Below are 21037 nucleotides of genomic sequence, written 5' to 3'. Positions count from 1 at the left end.
GAGAGCTAATATCATATTTTTCTGCATGCATGCTGATTAATGATATACAGGATATGTAACTGTAGGGTATGTTTGTGTGTATAACAGTGTGTGTGTGTGTGTGTTTGTGTGCGTGTTTGTGGATGAACATCATTGAAATAATGAGTAATCATGCCACAGTGAGTCAGTTATGTTGGTGATGGTCAAATTTCAGCTTCTAAACGTGCTCTTGTCCTCTGATTTCTGCGTTTCTTTGTGGCTCAACTGTTTTTGCCTGATAAACAAACATGAATAAAAGAAACAACTGCACAATAACAAACTTCAATCTCCTCTGTCTCAATTTGTATCTTTCCTTCCCCCTTTCTGCAGAAGCCAAACTGTGCTGGATGCAAATGTTCCTTTTGCACATTTCATATTTATCTTGCTGACAACGATGAAAGGGCTTTTCTGAAAAGGTCAAACGAAACAATAATGCATAAAATGTGGGGATGAGTTTGGAGTAGGGAGCATTTCTTCCGACCGTTGTCAAATATATTTTAGGAATTAAAATAAGCTTCACATTTTCTCAAGCCCGTCTTAATACAGTCCTCACATTGCAAACGTCTATTCAGAGAGACGTGTTTCAACATGCGTACGGCATGTGAGGACTGCATTAAGCTCACAACGATTGTATAATTATTACAGTTGCTTGAAAATGTGAATTTATCCTTCAAATCTGATGTTGCAAAACCTTAATCGTGTCCCAATTTCACACAACACACTAATTCTCTGCAAGTTTTGAGCCTGTAAATAGTGTCTAAATTAAGTACACTAAAAAAAGAAGTATTAAATATTAATCTTAAACATGCACTTTGTCTCTTTGTGAAGTTTAACCAGCAGCAGCTTTGATTGACATCTCACGGTGCACATTTTATATTCTTCTCTTGTAACTACAACCAGAAAAGTATGTTGATTTCTTGTATACTTAATGCACAAACAGCACAAACAAAAGCAAACTACAAGGATTAGGATATTTTATATAAATAGTAAGTACTGTAATATTCTTTGGGGATCTGTTTGGGATAATAAAACTCAAGTTTGGATACTAAAATGGTTTTAAAACATTCCATGAGAGATAGAAATCTTTAATAAGCTCATTTATTAAATGACATTTAGCAATAGTTAAGCAGCTATTGGTGCCGTATGTGAGATGAATGTTTGTGTAAATCTTGCAATGAGTCTATTTTTTTCCAAACCTGCTTGCATGTGACGGATGGAAGAATAAACGTTATACTTGCTAAATTAGGCTGAACATGTTCTGTCCATCTATCTACGTATCTATAACAATAATGATAAACTTTATTTATGTAGCACTTTCTTTACAAAGTGCTTTACAGAAAAAAAAAATCTGCACATACGATTGATCTTTTCATTTAACTTGCAGCAACACAAAAATGAACAAAGAAGAATTTCTAAAAATGTTTTACAAATCTCAGGTTCACGGGTCAAATATAATTTTGGACCTGTATTATTGGACGCACTGTTAATTATTTCCCTTTTTAATGAAATATAAAGGACCCATTATAAGGTTTGACTGTATCATGTAAAAGCAGGAAATGAGCATTTATTATGTGAGGGTTTTTTCTTTATGCTGCAGCTCTCTGACTCTTTAACGCTCCTCGCTGAGATTCTCCCGTTCCGTCGACCTTTCTTCCTGCCAGCGTTGCCATTCAGGCCGACGCAGACACTCTGTCTTACTGACAGCCAGAGGGAGCAGCCAGGAAGCATGCTGCTGTTTGTGCTTTGTAAACACAGCATGAAGCAACACACACACACACAGACACACACACACACACACACATACTGTATATAGACACATAGAAACACAATCCTTCGTATCCGAAACAGCAGCACTATGTGGGACATAAACCATGCATACTTAAGCAAAGCCACAAATAAATATATCATCTGTATCAGGAGAAAAACTGCTCAATTTAGCTGATTTTTAAACTTCCTATTAGAGCTGAACAACTACACCCACCTACGGATGAGATTATTTTAAAGGGCAACACACACTGAACACGCTGCTGTACAGTCTGAAGAAGTCGAAGGTACGATAGTCGAGGTTTGATTCAGGAAATGAGCTTTGATAAAAATGCAGATTTTCTGTAGAGTTGATATGTATCGATGTTGGGAAACAGTACAGTAACATATCTTGATGATGCAGGTGTGTTGGCATATAAAGCCTGTGTGTTTTGGTGCTCACATCCCCTTTGAAAGATGTCAAAAATACTTTACATTTTTGCAAAAAACTGCATTAGAAATGCAAACTTCTAGCTGATAATATTATCATTACTTATATCCAACATGTACAAATACAGTGTGTGGCGACACAGCAGCACCCTGACAGATCACATGACATGATGGTTAAATACAAGAAAATAATACTGCACAAAACTGAATCGCTGACTTCTTTTAAATCTTGTCTCAAAACTTTCATCCTGATTTTACTTGAGTTTGTACGTTTCTCCTCTTTGACTCTCTTTTATTTTGTTTTTTATATTTATTTTAAATTTTCTCTTGTTTTTGAGTCGATAGTCGAGGTTTGACTGAGGAAACAAGCTTTGATAAAAATGCAGATTTTCTGTAGAGTTGACATGTGTTGATGCTGGGAAACAGTACAGTGACATATCTTGATGATTGGCATGCAAAGCTCACACCCCTTTGAAAGATGTCAAAAAATACTTTGATATTTTTGCAAAAAACAGAACAGTTTTTCTTACAGTTGACATTTCCATTAGAAATGCAAATGCAAACTGATAATATTATCATTATTTATATCCAACATGTACAATACACCAAAAACTATATGGCAATACAGCAGCACCCTGGCAGATCATGTGGCACAATGGTTAAATAGAAGAAAATAATAATACACAATACTGAGTCGCTGACTTCTTTTTCTTTCTTTTCTTTTCTTGTCTCCTCTTTGACACTGAGTTTTATTTTACATCAGAATTGGTTTAATCTAATTTAAAAAATCTCACTATTTTATCATTTCTTTTCTTTTTATAAGGGTTTTGAAAAGTCCTGGCTGGAGGGGGGTGATGGGAGTTTGCACATCAAGTCTACATGTGATTTGTGGACGTGGAGAAGGCTTGTGACCGGGTCCCTCAGGGCATCTTGTGGGGTACTGGAGCCGCTGCTGCTGTGAGCCATTTGGTCCTTATAACCGCAGCGAGAACTGTGTCCGTCATTCTCGACAGGTTCTCAGTGGGGGGTTGGGCTCAGTCAGGGCTGTCACTTGTCAACGATTCTGCTTGTCATTTTCATAGACAGAATCTGAAGGCGCACGTTCCAACCCTCGACTACAGTCCCGAGCTTTGGCGGCGGCACCTCCACTGTGTCGACATACTGCCCCCGATGAGAGGGCTGTGTTTGTTCATGCAGATCTAATGTTGGTCTGACTTAAAGTTGCTGAAGCTTCCCCTGAAGAGCTGAAAATATCAGATCTGTGTGGAGCGATGGGGAGACTAAAATTAATACATGATGATTTTCCATCGTTTGAGCTTTGACTGCTGCTCTTTTCACGACTGGAGAATCAGTGCTACCAGTCAACGACCCACTTAACAGCAGTGGATGAAAACATGGATCAATTCAAATTTTCTTTTGCCGTTTTTGTGGAAAGTCAGGTAAAATCTGTGCTACATTTGGATGGAAACCTTGCTATAGAAGTGTTTTCTGATCTGACGCCCCTATCAGTAGAAGGTTTTTCATCAGAGAAGCTTATCAATGAGAGTATCAACACTACTCGACGACCAGTTTGGAGACATGAACCCAGCAGGCGGCTGGTGGACATACTGGGACTGTGGATTCCTCCTGAACTTCCAGATGGACACTTTGCTTCCACACACACACACACACAGCTGGTGTCTGCCTGCTGTTGTTAGTCATTTTTCTGGCCTACTTCTGCAGCAGCTGGCCATCTCACAGGAACCACTGCCCCCCCACCCCCCCCCCCCACCCCCCCCCCCCCTACAGTAAGACACAGTAACACAGTGCTGTGTCAGCAGACTGGTGGTACTGGTCCAGTTTGACGGGACTGTGAGCTGAGTCAGGAGGAAAGCCAGGTGGCAACAGCTGGCAGAAGGTCCAAATCTGTTTCTGTCCCAACATCTGTTGATACCAGAAAGGTCAGAAGGTCAACAGTTCAAAGTCCATCGTCATCTCCTCTCTTTTTCCCTCCTCATCTTCCACTTTTTGAGTTTCCTCCTCTCTGCAGTCTCTTTGTTTTTGTTTCATCCTTTATCATCATTTGTTCTTTCTCATGCTCTTTTCACTCAGGTGATTTTGGTTTCCTGTTGTGCTTCGCTCTCCTTTCCTTCATTTTGAATCTTTTCTTTGAGGTAGATTTATATTTTTTCTGTTTTAAGATGTAAGATGATGGAAGAGGAAACAATACCAGCAAGATTAAAAGTTTGATCTTCTGTTCCTCCTTTCTTGGTTCCCTTTTTCCTCTTTTCACACTGATCTTCACTTCCCACCTCTCCAAACCTCTCTTTACATTTTTTTGTCTTTTCTTCTTGATTCTCTTCTCCACTACGATACCCTTTTCTTCTTTCCTTTAATTTACTATTTTCCCTTTTCACCTTTCTTTCTTTTGTCTCCTCTTTCCTTTGTTCACTGAATTCCTCACCTCTTTTCTGTAAATCCTTCCCTCCTGATCATGTTTCTTATTTTCTCTCCTTTATTCTACTTCCCTCACTACTTTGTTCTCCTTCTTTACCTTCATTTTCTTAGTTTTTCCTTCATTTCACTGCTTTCTTGTCCTCTTTTTGTAGTTCCCTTTTCTCCTTTGTTCCCATTTTTATTTGTCATCTTCTTAGTTTCATTTTCCTTCCATGCCTTTGCCTTTCTTTTGCTCTCTTTTGTTCCCTCTTTCAGTATTTTGGTTGTTTTTCCTTCTCTTCGCTTGTCGTGTATTTGCGGCTGACAAGACTCTGCAACAACACGAGAGATTCTTTCCGTGTTTCATCCCCCCTTCTGTCGGCGCTCCAGCGGCTGATCCGAGTCCAGCCGGTGACAAACGTCTGCCTGCTGTGAAGGACTCTGCTGAATCAGGAGGAACCAGGCGGTGTGTTGGGACGGTTGTGATGGACGCATCAATCTTCTAAATGAATCAAAGCTAATAGAACATCTGCCGTTTGGCACACACTTTCATCCAGAGCACCTCTAACAGGAACAAGCCTGCCTCTGGTTTTACTCGATCGTAACTGAACCTTTTACTCTGTAAACACAAGCAGTGTAGCCTTGTCAGCAGGCAACCACCATTTTTCAAAATTGTTCTGCGAATAACTGAATAATGGTGTTGTCTGCCTGTTTATCAATTTAAATCTCATATTTATACAAAATGTTCTGAGCGACTCTTGCAGGAGACATCTACTTGTAGATTATGTGTAGATGCACATTTGTATTAACTACATATATTCATTCGAACTACAAGATGTCAGGTCAATTGATCAATATTTGTTAGCTGCAAATATTGTATGTCACACTGGGAAGGTGTTGGGGATACTTTTTTGTTGTGTTTGTTCTTTGGAGAGGGTTTTCTAGCTGGCTGGCCTGATTCTGTCTGAGCTTTTTTTCAACACAGTTTACCTCTTAAAGAGCAAATGAGCAATATCAAATAAAAAAACAGAATTTGAAGTTTAAAAGTAACCATAATCAAAACTATTGTCTTTATGCTCTCTCTTTCATTGCTCCTATGTCTCTATATGTTGTCCATGCTAACTGTGCTAAACTGTGTCGAAGACAAATCTCTGTGTTTCTGGAGGAAACTGGCTGAGTCAGGAAGGAAACAAGAAGTTTGCTTTCTACCCGGGTTAGTCAGTACAGGATAATAAATCTCATTATGAGAGTATTGGGGCAAGTGGGCGGTGTGTTGGGCTCGTGGCTAGCGAAAGCATCATGTGACACACTACACCAACCCAACGAGATGTAAGAGGAAAAACTAGTTAGCAGTCTGTATTTGTACTCCAAGAAGATAGTACTACTTTTTACTTTTATGCCACTATAAACCTGATTAAACTCGATGATGTGAGGATGATGACATTATTTAAATGTATTATTAAGCTTTATTTATTCAGGAAATCTCAAAAGGAAAATAATAATTGTGTGCTGTAGACAACTATTCCCAACTGGCTTACAAGATGCCATAAACATAAACCAGATCCAGAATTAGCTCATACATTTTTAAGCAAACAGATTCTTATAATTTCCATCTTCTAAGTTTCAGACCATTATGTTTACAACAAAACTCATAAATTATTGATTGAATCAATACAGTATAATTATAACCTATTGGAGAAATCAAAATAAACAGTAATTAATCAGTGTAGCATTTTTTCCTAGCACACTTTAACACATCAAAATTTAAAAAGACATTTTCATTTTGTGATTGTATGTCCACCAGAATATTTCAGGGTTGTTGACACTCTTCAATCATTAATACAAACTGATTATATGTCTGATAAGAACATGTAAATGGCGCTTTAAATCCTGCTTTGCTCTGGCATTGTGCACATTGTAAAAAATACAGGTGACGGTTGGCCAAAGATGTCCAACAACGATCACTGGAGTCATTAAGTGTAGTTATAAATTGTTAAGTCAGACATTTTTTCAGAGCTGTTACTTTTCTCTACCCTTGAATGATCTTGTAGACATTCTTTTGATGAGGTAAGATGATCAGACTTTGTTAATAGGAATAATATCCTTGAGTAATATGTTAATGTACAGCTGTGTGTCATCTGCATAGTGACAGATGTAAATGTTCTCCAGTAGAAAACAATACTTCATATGTTACCTCAGCTCTCTTAGAACTAGACTTTCACTGGCAGTAGTTATAGCCCAATAATACTCCAGTGTTCCCCCAGTCTTCCTTTTCTCCCTGTGTGTTTTATTGCTCCTGTATCTCTCTATCGTGGCCATGCTAGCTTTGCTGAACTGACAAATCTCTGTACTCCTGGACTAAACCGGCTGAGTCAGGAAGGAAACAAGTTGTTTGCTTTTCACCTAGGTTAGTCATAAATCTCATTATGAAAGTATTGGGGCGAGTGGGTGGTGGTTTGGGCTCGTGGCTAGTGAAAGCATGTGGAATAAACAGATAAAAAATACAAAAGAGTGAACATTCAACCCATTTTTATTATCGTAGTTAATTTTATAGATGATGATGAAGATTTATCATCCACATAACTGCCAGAACTGTTGCTCATGAAACAAAGTCACATCAGGTGGAAAAAGTAGTGAATAAGGAAGTCTGATTGATGACCTCTAAAGATTTGGTGATTTGGCGTTATTTCCAGCATGAACGCGAAACAACTGCTGACGAGATTAGAGTTGAAAGTCCACTTTAGCTGTTTGCTTACATATTAGCATTAATATTTTAGAGGTAGACAGCGCTCTTAACCACCATTTCTTTGGATCTCTACTTGGCAGACATCTTTCTTACATCTATAGTTGGAACTAAATCAATTGATTATTCAAATGGTAAATGGTAAATGGACTGCATTTATATATAGTGCCTCTCTAGTCTTCCAACCACTGAAAGCGCTTTTACACCACAAGCCACATTTGCCCATTCACACTCACACACCAATAGCACAGCCATCAGGAGCAATTTGGGGTTCAGTATCTTGCCCAAGGACACTTTGACATGCGGACTGGAGGAGCCGGGAATCAAACCACCGATCTTACGATTAGTGGACAACCCGCTCTACCTCCTGAGCTGTAGTCGTTCATATGCCGGAAAATAGTGAAAAATTAGCATTACAGGTTCCCAGAGGGAAAGGTAATGGGTTCAAGTTACTTGTTTTTACTGATCAACAGTCCAAAACACAAAAAAGCAGCAAATCCTCATTTTTGAAAAACTAGATGAGTGTTTGGCACTTTTCCTTGATAAAGCTGATTAATCAATTTTCTGAATTGCACTAAATGTCTGGCTCTGAAATTAATGTGAGGCTCAAACCATAAAAGCTGGTGTTTTTCTAAATCATTATATGTTTGTTTTGACACTGTGTTAAAGTGTAAATTATATATTTATGTATGACCTTGTTGCCTCGTCCTCTAAACTGTGAACTTTATTTGACTGTCTAAATCGGCTGTGGCTGCCCTGTACAGGTCAATTATTGGGAACAATGGTCTCCAATGTTAAAGAGTCCTCATAACTGTTTCTGTGTGTGTTTGTACTTACAGTCGGGGAAGCAGTTGTCGGGGTCCATGGCCTCTTCAGCCATCTCTGAGTACTCATCCTCTTCCTCTCCTGGCTTCCTCAGGTCCACCGTGCTACCCTCCGATAGGCTGATGTCGTCTTTCTGCTGAATAAAACAGCAAGAAGCAACCAATCAGAACCATTTACAATTCATCGGATCCATCACACCCTCCTCGGATTGACTGGTCATCCAATTAGCTGCAGGAAAAATGCGAGAGAGGAGCATATAACTCAATAAATCCACTGTACTCCCATCAAAGAGACTTGAACTGTAAAAACACATTTAAAGCTTATTAAATACAGTAGGTCAATAAATCAGGAGGTTTCATTGTAGTAGAATATGTTTCCATAGTCGTATGCGTATGTTTATGCGTATGTGCTATAGGCCTATAGTATTTCTGAAAATGGCCCTTTTGTGATTCTAAGATGGACTCTTGGGTGATTAGCCTTGAGCTGAAATAGACCCAAATAAACACATAAATAAATTAGAATTTTTAGCAGCGAAGCAGCAAAAAGAATTCTCTTTTGGGGGACTATTTTCAGCGGCGGATGAATCCACATTTGGTGCTCTAGTGAGTATTTCAGCAGGAGTGTGAGGGATTGAGTCACAGTAAACTTTAGAGTGTGTTCATGGTGATGAAAGAACATGTCACCCAGTGCAGCGGCGTGGATCATTAACGGGTTTTTAATAGCGTTTGGACAACGATGGCGCTCTATAGCAATTCATTGTTGGCTTTGGCCTTTTCATAGGATTTGTTGACATTAATAAAAAGTGTTTGAATACTTCTTCCATCGCTGTTTAGAGATAGCATTCGGATTGGTTTTAGTGTCAGTGTTGTCGTTGGTGTTATTTGTATAAAGTATAGTTTGTGGTTGTGTGATCATCAGCGTCGTTTTGCTGCAGTCGAGGCTGAATGAGTCAGATTTAATGTTACATAACTGACAGGAATCCTGGCTGAGAAAACAGAGAGGCGTCACCTTCCAAACCCTCCCTCCCACTGACAGGAAAACTGCCGTCTGTTCACTTTGACTCTGAGATCTGGACAAAACTAGACGTCAGGAAATCCCCCCCCCCCCCCTCGCCTCACCCTCCCCATCCCAGCTGTCTTCAAAAGTCCCTGTTTGCTAAGCATCATGGGAGTTTAACTTTACAAAGGGACCAGAGAGATGGAGGGATAGGAGACAGGTTTTTCTGCTGAGGGATGAGGGAGGAAATTTTGTTAAATGTCTGGACAAAGACACAGCAGGGAGTGAGTGTGTGTGTGTGTGTGTGTGTGTGTGTGTGTGTGTGTACAGGTCTAGCTAAGTCTAACCTGAGTCAACAGCTAACTCATGAATACATTCAGAGTCTGGGAACAGAGAGCGGCCGCTGTGACGAATGCCAGCCTTGGACACACAAAAACACACACAGACACAAAAAGGTGAAGTCAAACAGACATGAACACACACCTAAACTCTGACACACTCACACACACACACACACACACACCCACACACACACACACTGCAGCCTTGGGCCGAAACCTCCTGACAGTTGATGTCCATAATGAGCGGTTTAAATGTATTTCTATTCATAAGCTGTTTCTATTGTGCAGCCAGAGAGGAGCTGAAGACAGGGAAACACATTCTGGTCCCGTTAAGTAATAAATCACATGTAATCAGATTACTTTCATCAAAGTAAAGGAATGAGATTTAGCAGAGAGGTTTATTACAACTGATTTTACTCTTCAGATAAGTTTCTGCAGCCTGGAGGTTTGTTTATAAGCTGACTGCTCGCGTTTCTTCGCCTGTCTTACTTCTTCTCAGTGATGTCAGTGTTCCCAGATCTCAGTTTGGTGGAGTACGATGTTATTATTACTGAGATATGATGGTTAAAGCTATGAAAACTGGAATAAATCTTTTAAAAATGACTTGACACCTTAATGCAGAGACGTTTAATGGTCAAATTCTTCTTTGAGACTCCAAGTTAAAACCCCTCAAATGGTTTTACAGTTGATGCTTGACCTCAAGGTCAAGCAATAGATAACTGTGTAATAAAATATATAATAATATAATAATTGAGCAAACTCCCATCTGATTTTTTTGTCAACTCAGGGAAAAAAGATTCTTTTAGACTGATATTTATATCAAAATACAATCGAAAAATAGGATCTGAGAATGAATAACAGCCTTAATGAGCTTCCTGTAAGTTGAACAGATAAATGTTGGTTATATTTCATTGTAAACTCAGCATGAAAGGGCATAAAGTGTTGGTGGTTAGTCTTGTTGTGTCCTTAAAGTTTACTGTATGACAACTGATTTGTTTCTTGTGTTCTGAGCAGCTGCTCTTAATATGAAAGACGCCCAATAGTCAGAATTATGTCAAAGCTTGGTTAAAGGACCAGAATGTAGAATTTAGTGGCATCTAGCAGAACCCTTTATATCTACAGAGCCATGTTGGACCACCATGTTTCTACGGTAGCCCTGAACGGACAAACCAAACACTGGATCTAGAGACGACCTTTCACGTTTTTCGCAGCCACCGTAGGTTCTCCTACACACTTAACACACTGGTCCTTTAATAAAGTAAATACAATTTCACAAAATCTACCATCTTAAATATTTTCTACAAAAAAATTTTCACCTCCTTTGTTTGAAATTTAGTAGAAGAGTTACAGTTATAGTAAAAACATATTTCCAGTATGATGTTGGAAGGTTTTAACCTGTTTAGTGTGTGTGTGTGTGTTTTCTATACTTATATACTTATACTCTCTTACTTATATATATATTAGGGACATCAGAGCGAGGGACTGTGCCTCACACACACACACACACACACACACACACACACACACACACACACTTTAAATTAACCTAAACACAGCCGTAAACTCTCTGCTTTTGGTGTCGATATATATTCCTTTTATCTTTAAACACCACACTCTCTCTCCTTCAGGACTGTAAAATCCTGTTTCCATTTCTCACAGCCGAGCGCAGACGGCAGACCGGAGACCCACACGGCGCGGTGTGTTTAGGTGTTTGTTTCAGGTAAATCAGCCCGCGGCTGCCATAGCGACAGCAGACATTTCATTCATTCACCGTTACAGCCAAGAGAGTTGAGCTGTTCATCTTCACTAGGCAGGAGGAATGGCATGTTTACTGATAACGAGTACATACATAACATAGTTTGTTCCGTTTTTTTTTTTTTGCCAACAAATGCAGAAATAAGATTTTTTTATCATTAGTGCAGACTGAGAGAGATACAGAAGAGGAGAAGAAGACAAAGAGGAAACCAGATGAAAAAGAAGACAGCAGAGATTTAGAGAGGCAGAAATGCAGACTCTCTGAAACAGATAATGTGTTGTGGATGTGAATTATGTAAAGATTACTGTACTATAGATACTCTAACAATACATAAATATTGTACTGTACATGACAATATGACATTTAATCGCCTGTTTTCATCACATGTGAAGCTTAGCGAGCTGATTTCAGTCGGCCACATGTAGACAGTTATTCTGAGCATCACAGGTTTTTATGAAGTGAAGGTCTTGTTCATTTTGTGTGCAGATAATGTTAGGTGACTAACAGTTGGAGCACGCCAAGGTTTGGATGAACATGAAAGGCTTCTGGTTTAATCATCAGTACAAAAAGATGCTAAAAAAGCTAAAAATATCTGGTTCTTTAATAAAAAAAAGTTAAAGGTACAGACACGTGGGCATAAAACCTGAAGGAGAGAGGTCGACTACGACTCCCAGGGTGCATGTTGGTTAAAGGGGACGTACTCTGCACATGTCCAGCTCTATATTTATATTCTGGGGCTCTACTGGAATATCTTTACATGATTTCCAGTTTAAAACTCCTCATTTATCTTCTACTGGTCCTTTATGCAGCCCCTCAGTTCAGCCTCTGTCTGAAACAGGCCGTTTTAGCTCCTGTCTCTTTAAGACCCCGCCTCCTGATGAGCCCACTCTGTTCTGATTGGTCAGCTTCAGGAAGCTTCCTCCGGCTCCGGAGGCTACGTAAACAAACTATAGTAGCAGGATTTCACTTCTTTTTCTCCTTCTTTACTCCAAATGTCAACTTGTCAAATCCATCCGTACATGTTGGAGCTGAACAACACATGGAAACACCTTAGCAACCACCTTAGCAACCACCTTAGCAACCAAGGCCACAGAACAGACGGCCTTTATGGGCATGTGCGAACAAACTGATGTCATCACGAGGAGGAAGTAGAGGTCACTTTACAAACGAAGCGTTCAGAGCAGGTTGAAGCCCTGAGTTTTGACTTGCAGGCAGCATCACTATGTACGTTCACCTCTAGTATGGAAACTTTGATCATGTTTAACATCCGACATCACATCACCACAAAAAGATGATTGGCGTTTATGGACACGTGTCAGAAAAGTCATTATTATAAACGTTAACCTCAGGTTTTGAAACTTTAAGCATGTTTAACATCTGACAGGATATAAATGACAGAAAATCACAAAAAGCAGAATATGTCTCATTTAAGAAAAAGTCCAATTACGAACATTTCACACATTCAGCAGTTTTAATCACTTCAGTTTCAGATTCTGGGTCAATTTTCTGTGAATTCAGGGACAGAATTTTATTCCAAACTGCAATAACAAAGTGTTTTGAATATGCAACAACTCTTATTCACACGTCTGACTTGCTTCTTCTTCATGGCAATGATGTGATTTAAGAAATGATGAGTATGTTTGTGGCTTTGCTACTTTTGCATCTTTGAAATAAAACATCACATTATATAATTAAAAGTGAGGGTTATAACATAAACCCACTGGCAGATTTGTTTATTCTGTTCGATTCTGTTTGTAGAGACAGTAGAGAAAGATGCAAGATGCTTTGATGTCGACTGCTTCATAACAGATAAGAGAATCAAAGCAGAGCTGCTGTGTCCACCTGTCTCTGCAGGCAACACCTGTACATCTGTTAGCGGGGTCCTGAACTCTGCAGGGGTCAAAGGTCACCGGCTAGAGTCTGCGAGGGGCAGTGGGGGTCACAGTCAGTTTTACAAGCTGTCATTACAGGGCAGCACACACACACACACACACACACACACACACACAGCAGCTGTGGAGTACACCTGGCACTAATGCAGGAGAATATAGTTATAAACACACAAGCTCAGGTGTTTATAATAGCCAATGAGAGGTTTTAAGAGTTTGGGACAGAAGTCACACACACTCATATAGAGTCCCGAGTGTTTATTACGTAGTCTCATAGCTGACCTGACCTGAACCATTTCCAGTCCTCTGAATCCAATTTTAACCGCAGTCTGATTCTCTGGTACTCATTACAGCCTCAGATTCAGCCTTCAAAATATATTTTGAAATATAAAAGAAGTGTGTAATGTGTTTGGCTCGTAGTGATGAACCTACAGAGAATTATCAGTGACTCTGCAGCTCCTCTCGGCTTTACGGAGCTTTATAGTGAGTTTCAGCTCATTGTTTATCTGTCCGGCTGCAACTTTTACTGTTCTGGTTCACTCTCAGTGTTGTCATAGCGTCGTTTTCAGAGAAAAAGCTGTAAAAAGCCACCAAACGGTAAACAGACACAGTTAGCTGTAGACTAGCTGGTGAACATAGTGGAGCATTTAGCAGCTAAAGAGCCAGATATTTCCCTCAGGAGTTGGTAGAGAGTAAAAACAGAGATATTATAACCTGACATTTCTCATTATACTCCACCCTCCAATCCTCTGACTTTTAGGAGCTTTTGGGTTCGTTGATTTGACAAAGATTTAATTTGAATGTATGTTTGTTAAGTATCTGAAAAAAGCAGCCTGCATCTCTTGTATTTAACACATGTAGAAACAGACAATGAGATGTTTGTAGTTTAACAAGCAGGCAGGAGACAGTTTAGAAGGATTTATTAACCATCCAACAGTTAGCGTTAGCATAGCCTCAGCGACTGCACGCAGCACTCCAGAAAGTCTCGACTGCAGCTGCACGATTCACACCCCTGAACTCTGAACGAGACTAGCGTCAGACGACTACCGAGCGTAGGCGTACCCGTGGCTAATGTTAGCAAGAACACACAACATGTGAATAAACATTTCTCCTCCTCTTCCTCCGGTGTGTCTGTCAGCTGAACACAGAGACATATCAACCTCCATTAACCCTGTAAGACAGCAAGCACGCCGACCCTAAAGTGTAAAAGTAAGAGAGCGTTACTGGGATTAATATTACTTTAACATGTTACAAAGTAATGTGTTCCTGCCCAACACTGGTAGAGAATGAATCTATAAACAAGCAGAATTACTCTATAAAACACTGTTAATTAATAATATCTAATAATATTGATTTTAAACCATTTTAAAATGGTTTAAAACGATATTTCTACCTCTCTCTGACGTTTTGAGAATGTGTGGTTACTTTGCTGACAGCGTCTACCGCATACTCAGAGCAAGTATCCTGTATATGAAGGGCAACTTTTAATGACTGCCCCTGTAAACACTCCAGTCTGACCTTTGACCTTGGCTGTTGACCGTGCCCACCTCCGCCAACTGATTCAAGCTTTATGAGACAGTAAAACCGGGTTTGGTGATTTATGGTGCTATTAAAGCTCAGGCCAGCTTTTTAATCATTACATAACCAAACACGGGGTCTATTAAAACAGAGTGCTGGAGCGGCTTAACAGCTTCTATTTACAGTGAGCTGTTTGTGTACCGAAAATAAATTACATACAACAGACCTGGAGGGAGAGGAGAGATAGGGCGAGAGATACAGAGAGGTGGAGAGGACAATAGCAGAGGAGAAAAACAAGAAGTTACAGCAGGGAGAGAAACAGGAAGCCAGCACATGTCTTAGCATTTAGGAGGCAAAAGGGTCAGTGATGGACTAGTTACTTAGAAAATGTAATAACTTAATAACACATTGCAAATTAATCCGTAATTACTCATGGGATAAACAAATTATTGAGCTCTTGGTCAACAGAAGTCTGCACATTTTTATTCTGCAACTCTGGGTTTGGTGAAGCTTTTTATTTTAAATAACGAAAGGTCAATATTTGTTTGTTCAGAGAGTCTGTTGTTGTGTCTCAAATTTCTTGTGTGTGTCTCAAACACTTCTGTATTTACACGTAACATTTTGAGTGCATAAGTGCGCTCACACTGAGCAGTGTGGAAAAATGCACTCAAAACGGTCAAAAAGTTGAGTGTGGAACTGTGGACACTTCTCGCCCTCAATGGTCGCCATCTTGGCTACGTAGCAGAAGGGGAGGGACCACTTTTAAAACTGGAAATGGCGGCCGAGTACGTTGTAACTACGGTGAACATCGCCGCATTATACAAATGTGAGTTATACATGTGTTTTTAACTATACTGTTGTCGGTTATAAGCCATCAGTATGTTTTTTGGGTTAATTTAGTGGTCTGTAATGATTTGGTAGCGCTAATGATAACGTTAACGTTAACACTAGCTAATGCTAATTTGCAATCGTCATTTCCAGTAAGTGCACAACAGCTGTGTTTGATTTGAGAAAACACTACCCTGTAGAAATTCGCGCACTACGCCAGTAATATATAGTGTACACAGTAGAGATGTGCAGAGAGCCCAGTATTTGTATTTGTATCTGTATTTATTGAGGCAGAAAAATTATTTGTATTTGTATTTGAATAAAAGTGGAAAGAGGTTTAAAAATCCTGTTTTTGTTTTCTATTACACTTTTAATTTTAGAAAATTACAATAAGTGTTCATGAAGTGTTCCCTTGGGAGCGCTTCATTTGTGTCAGTAGCTCAGCTTTATCTCTGGGGAACACCCCCAACTCTGGGAGTGATGTCCAAATTAGGAAATGTGCGTCATGTAGCAGGTGGATGTGACTCCCCTCGTTGAGACCTGCTGATAGACGTCACAGCGGAGCAGAGGAGAGACACTGAGATAGTGATGTAACCAACCTGGTAATTAACATGATTTTTTTTCTTCCTGAAAACAAATAATTTTTAAAAATTTGTATGAAACAAATATTCATAAAAAATCCCCACTATTTGTGCTTTGCTGAATAACGTATTTGTATTCGGGCACATCCCTAGTGTTCACAGTGTACTACATGAAAGTGTACTAACAGAAACATGTGATTTGAGACACAGCTTGTGTTTGCTCAGAGTAAAGAGCAGTGAGCTGATGATATATGGACTAAACCAAAACTGTGTATATTTACGATGATAAAAACTGTATATATAGAATTAAGCTGTATATAATTTATACAGCTTAATAATAAAAAGCAAAGATCTGTATGTGTCCAGCTGAGTTCTGGTATTTTACTGCTGACAGTAGAAACTGGATGGTTTGTTAATATAGAAGAAGAAAATCAGTCTGAGTGATGTCTGAATGATAGAAAATTAGTTCAATTTTGTTTCCTACAGTCCTTTTCATTGGGAACTGCACAATGCTTTGTTTAGTAGGATAAAAATAGATATTGATCTTGTAAACATGGATGATGCACAAAGACTGAGTTGGCTGTTCACATATGAAACATTCTGTATAAATTATCCAGTTAGTCAGAGAGAAGAGAAAAACAGCCTTTTATCAAGATCATCTGTAGATATGTAACAGTTCTTTTGAACAATTAATTTGGGATTTTTGTTTTGTATATGCTTCTGTATATCTATCACCGGAAGATGCATGTTTTGTTTGATAGTAGTGTCTGGTAATCCCATGTGGGATGTTCCAAATGTCTGGCATGACACACAAAAAAACCACTTAAAGGCAAATGTAATTGGTTACATGACTCATTACTGTCTTTACTCAGCTGTCAGCTCCATCAAATGTGACTTTTAAACAACTTCAAAACCTCAACACCCACATGTTACGTCTTCTGTACACATGTAGAAGAAGAAAAGGAGACGTTGTGGTTTAACAAGCAGCCGGCCGACAGTTTGGACGTATTTACTGACCATCAACAGCTTAATGTTAAAGACTGCATGAAGTCTCGTCCTCTCAGTGAGGCTGTGTAGAGATGTGAGGTGGGAGAAGATATTTCAGTCGCCCCTGTTTCCGGAAGTAAAAGTCCCATTAATTATTCCCATAGACGACGTTACAGCTTGGATCAACATGAAACTCTCCCAGTTAAATCATCAGTCCAACAGATAAACAGCTGTTTGAGAAAATATCTGGTTCTTTGGTAAAAATACATAAAAAATTCAGCAAGAAACAACCAATCAATGAGCTTAAAAGATTATGATTACAATCTACAGAGTGAATCAGTTCAGTTTTAATTTCTGGGTCACTTTTGAGTGAATTCGGTGACAGTGTCGTCACGTTTTGTTTACAACTTTAGCAACGAAGAATTTTGAATTCATTATTCACTCTGATTTGCTCCTGAGGCTCATGGGTATCGTGGTATTCTTAGCCGTCCATCAGAATCACGGACAAAATGTGATTTCTCAGAAACAAAGTTGAAATAATTGAAACTGGTGGTCAGAATATAAACCTATAGGATCATTACATCATCCAGAGAGTCCTGAGTTTCTGTTTTCAGTAATATAAGGAGACTGTTTAAAGAAAAATTTGAAATAGTAATAAAGACTGAGGAAAAACACTTCCAGAACCAGCAGCCCCTCCAACTTCACAACTATATTATTCTCACTAAACTAAACCAGCTGATTCCTGGATGTAGCCTTACCAGTGGCTAACGCTAGCAAGCACAACATGCAGACAACCTTAGTTACCTGCAGTCACATTCCTCCTCTTTTAGTGGCGGCTAACTGCGTCCTTACAGCCTCCACACCAAGCTAACACATACTGAAGCAGTCAGTCCACTGATATCAACCCTCCATCAAACAAGTTATCAAAGTAACAGAGTCTTACTGGGATTAGTGACTGTAATTGTATTTGCTGAATTTAAAGTTGTAATCCTTACAAGCTAACGCTAATATAAACATGTGACCGCGTCTAGATTTGCTTTTTCTTCAGTAAATGTTTGTTCACCAACTTCCTGTAAACGTCAGTGACAAATAATATAATAATATATATAAAAAAACAGGCTGTTCAGATTGTCTGTCCATCAGAAGAAGTTGAGATAAGTTTAGTCTGGATCACATTATTACATCATCCAGCAAAGATCTGCAATGATGAAAACAATCACTTCAAGTTACAGAAACTTTACAACAAACATTTCTACAGCAAAAACTGTTTGTTTGTTTATAAAATCTGAATCTAAAAGTCCTGATTCTGGCTGATAAAGAAAGAGAGCGAGACAGAGAGAGAGAGAGAGAGAGAGAGAGAGAGCTATAAATAAACATAAGCTCAGTGTTAATATGTTGGTGTTAGACAAGGATTGAGTCCTGCGCAAAAGCAAAACAAACAGCTATCAGTGACCTGCAACCTGAGATCAGACTGGAACGCTGCTGCAGCGCTCAACCATTCTGTCTGTCTGTCCACCTCTGTCTTTCACTCTGACTCTTCTCTCCAATGTCTTGACTTTAATTTGGCTTTTACACTTATTAGATAAGTTTATTCTGTAACACTGGTTGGATTATCAGGGATTTCACCAAAAATCTATTTGACAAATGTAACTGAGTCAAAATTCATAAGTGTTTGAGACCAAATCTGAATCACTGTCAGAGGTCACGACCAAAGCATAAAAGTTACTGTCTGAGCTTTTAAGGTCATGTCCAAATCCTAAAGGTCATGTCTGAATTACACAAGTCATGTGCAAGACATGAAGGTCATGTCAGAATCATGATTAGAACTGAGTCCAGATCAATAAAGTCATAAAAGTCCAAAAAACTGAGTCGCCGGAGTCATGTTTGAGTAGAAGTAGTAGTCAGTATCACAAAGGTCATGTCCGAGTCACACAAATGACTTTGAAGTCTTAAAAGGTCATGTCTGAGTCATGTGCAAGCCATGCAGGTCATGCTGGAGTCCTAAAGGTTATGTTTGATCAGAACAAGTCATGTTCAAGTCAAAAAAGGGATTTCTGAGTCAAGATCAAAGGTCATGTCAGGGTCATGAAAGTCTGAGTCACAAAAGTCTTGAGTAGAAAAAATCATGTCGATATCATAAATGTCATGTCGGAGTCACACAAGTCATGTACAAGTCGCAGAGGTCATGTTTGAACCATAAAGGTCATGTCCGAGTTAAACAAGTCATGTGCAAGACATGATGTCAGAATCATGATTGGAACTGAGTCGAGATCAAAAGTCATTTCTGAGACATAAAAATCAAAAAGTCTGAGTCGCCGGAGTCATGTTTGAGTAAAACAAGTCATGTCAGTATCACAAAGGTCATGTCAGAGTCACACAAGTGACTTTGAGGTCTTAAAAGGTCGTGTCCAAGTCATGTGCAAGCCATGCAGGTCATCTCAGAGTCCTAAAGGCATAACCTTTGAAGTCATGTTCAAGTCAAAAAAGGGATTTCTGAGTCAAGATCAAAGGTCATGTCAGGGTCATGAAAGTCCAAGTCACACAAGTCATGTTTTGAGTAGAAAAAAATCATGTCGATATCATAAATGTTGGAGTCATGTACAAGTCACAGAGGTCATGTTTGAATCATAAAGATCATGTCCGAGTTAAACAAGTCACATGTAAGTCACGGAGGTCATGTCAGAGTCATAAAGGTTTCATTAGAACAGGTCAAAGAGGTGATCTTTGAGTCAAGATAAAAAGTCATGTCTGAGTCATAAAAGCTCAAGTCATGTCAGTATCACAAAGGCAAAAATTGTAAAGCACTTTGTCTGTTTAGGTAGAAATGTGCTATATAAGGGTCTGTATCCACTTACCATTTACCACACAAGTCCTAAGTTCAAGTCATGTCCAAGTCAAAAAGATCATGGCTGAGTCATAAAAGTCCAAGTCACACAAGTCAGATCTGATTTTTAAAATATAATATCACCAAGTGGTCATAAAGGTTATATCAGAGAGATAAAGGTTATGTTTAACTCACAGAGAGCAGATCTGAGTCCTTACAGACGTGTCCGAGTCACACGGGTCATATTCGAGTAGAACAAGTCATGTCAGAACCACAGAAGTCATATGAGTCATATCCAAGTCACTAAGGTCAACTCTTGTGTTGTTCTGTATATCTGGATGACCATGTTTCACAGCCAACTTGTTTCTGATCAAGTTGCCCTTGAGCCAGGCAGCCTGAATGTGAAGCAGGAGGTTAAACGCCCAGCAACACCTTGACTAGACTACACAGAGAGAGAGAGAGAGAGAGAGAGAGAGATCGAGCTGTACTTGAACTAAGCTGCTGACTAACCATATTCAGGTATCAGCAGCACCTTCCTGCTGGTACATTATTTAACTACCTATCTGGGTCGCGCTCTGGCTAAAACATATTGTTTGAAATAATAAATAATCATTTCACATTCATGTTGCTGAGCCAGCGAAGAGGCTCACCCCAAAACAACACTAGCATGAATAATTTAGATGTCAAAATATTACGTGTTGAACAAAAAAAAAACAAAGCAGCCATGTCTATAACTGGTGGTGAAAACGCCTGTGTGTGTAAAAGTACTGGACCAGACTCATTTATTCTAACTGCAGCCACAGTATTAGTCAGTGATGACGAAGAGCAACGTCAACAACTGGGAGATCTGATAATGATGCGATCAAATATCTGATGGTATTTATCATGTTATCATGTGATATCTAACCTTTTACCACCACATGTCTTCTGTGGGACGCTCGCACTATTTAAAGCTTTCACGGACAGCGAACGCTATGAGCAGCGACACGAATATGAACATCTAATCTACGTGTTGATAGATTAGACTCATTTTCAAAGAGAACGCCTCGTTGTAAAAGATAATCCAGGCGCTGTCAGTGCTGGTGTGATGGCTGTTAAAGGGTCATTCTGTGGTTTCATTCTA

General features: G+C 39.3%; 1 protein-coding gene across 3 annotated transcripts in view; it reads right to left on the bottom strand.

Annotated features, from left to right (window-relative positions):
• LOC122972222 (sodium channel protein type 4 subunit alpha-like) overlaps positions 1 to 21037 on the bottom strand; it is a 245265-nt gene that overhangs the window by 43093 nt on the left and 181135 nt on the right. For all 3 annotated transcript variants that reach the window (XM_044339139.1, XM_044339140.1, XM_044339141.1), the window contains one exon: positions 8207 to 8330. In XM_044339139.1, coding sequence (XP_044195074.1) covers positions 8207 to 8330 — 124 coding nt within the window. The remainder of the gene's footprint in view (positions 1 to 8206; positions 8331 to 21037) is intronic.

The sequence above is a fragment of the Thunnus albacares genome, chromosome 21, assembly GCF_914725855.1.
Source record: "Thunnus albacares chromosome 21, fThuAlb1.1, whole genome shotgun sequence".
NCBI classification, from domain to species: Eukaryota; Metazoa; Chordata; class Actinopteri; order Scombriformes; family Scombridae; genus Thunnus; species Thunnus albacares.
This window is presented reverse-complemented; position numbering and strand designations above follow the sequence as displayed.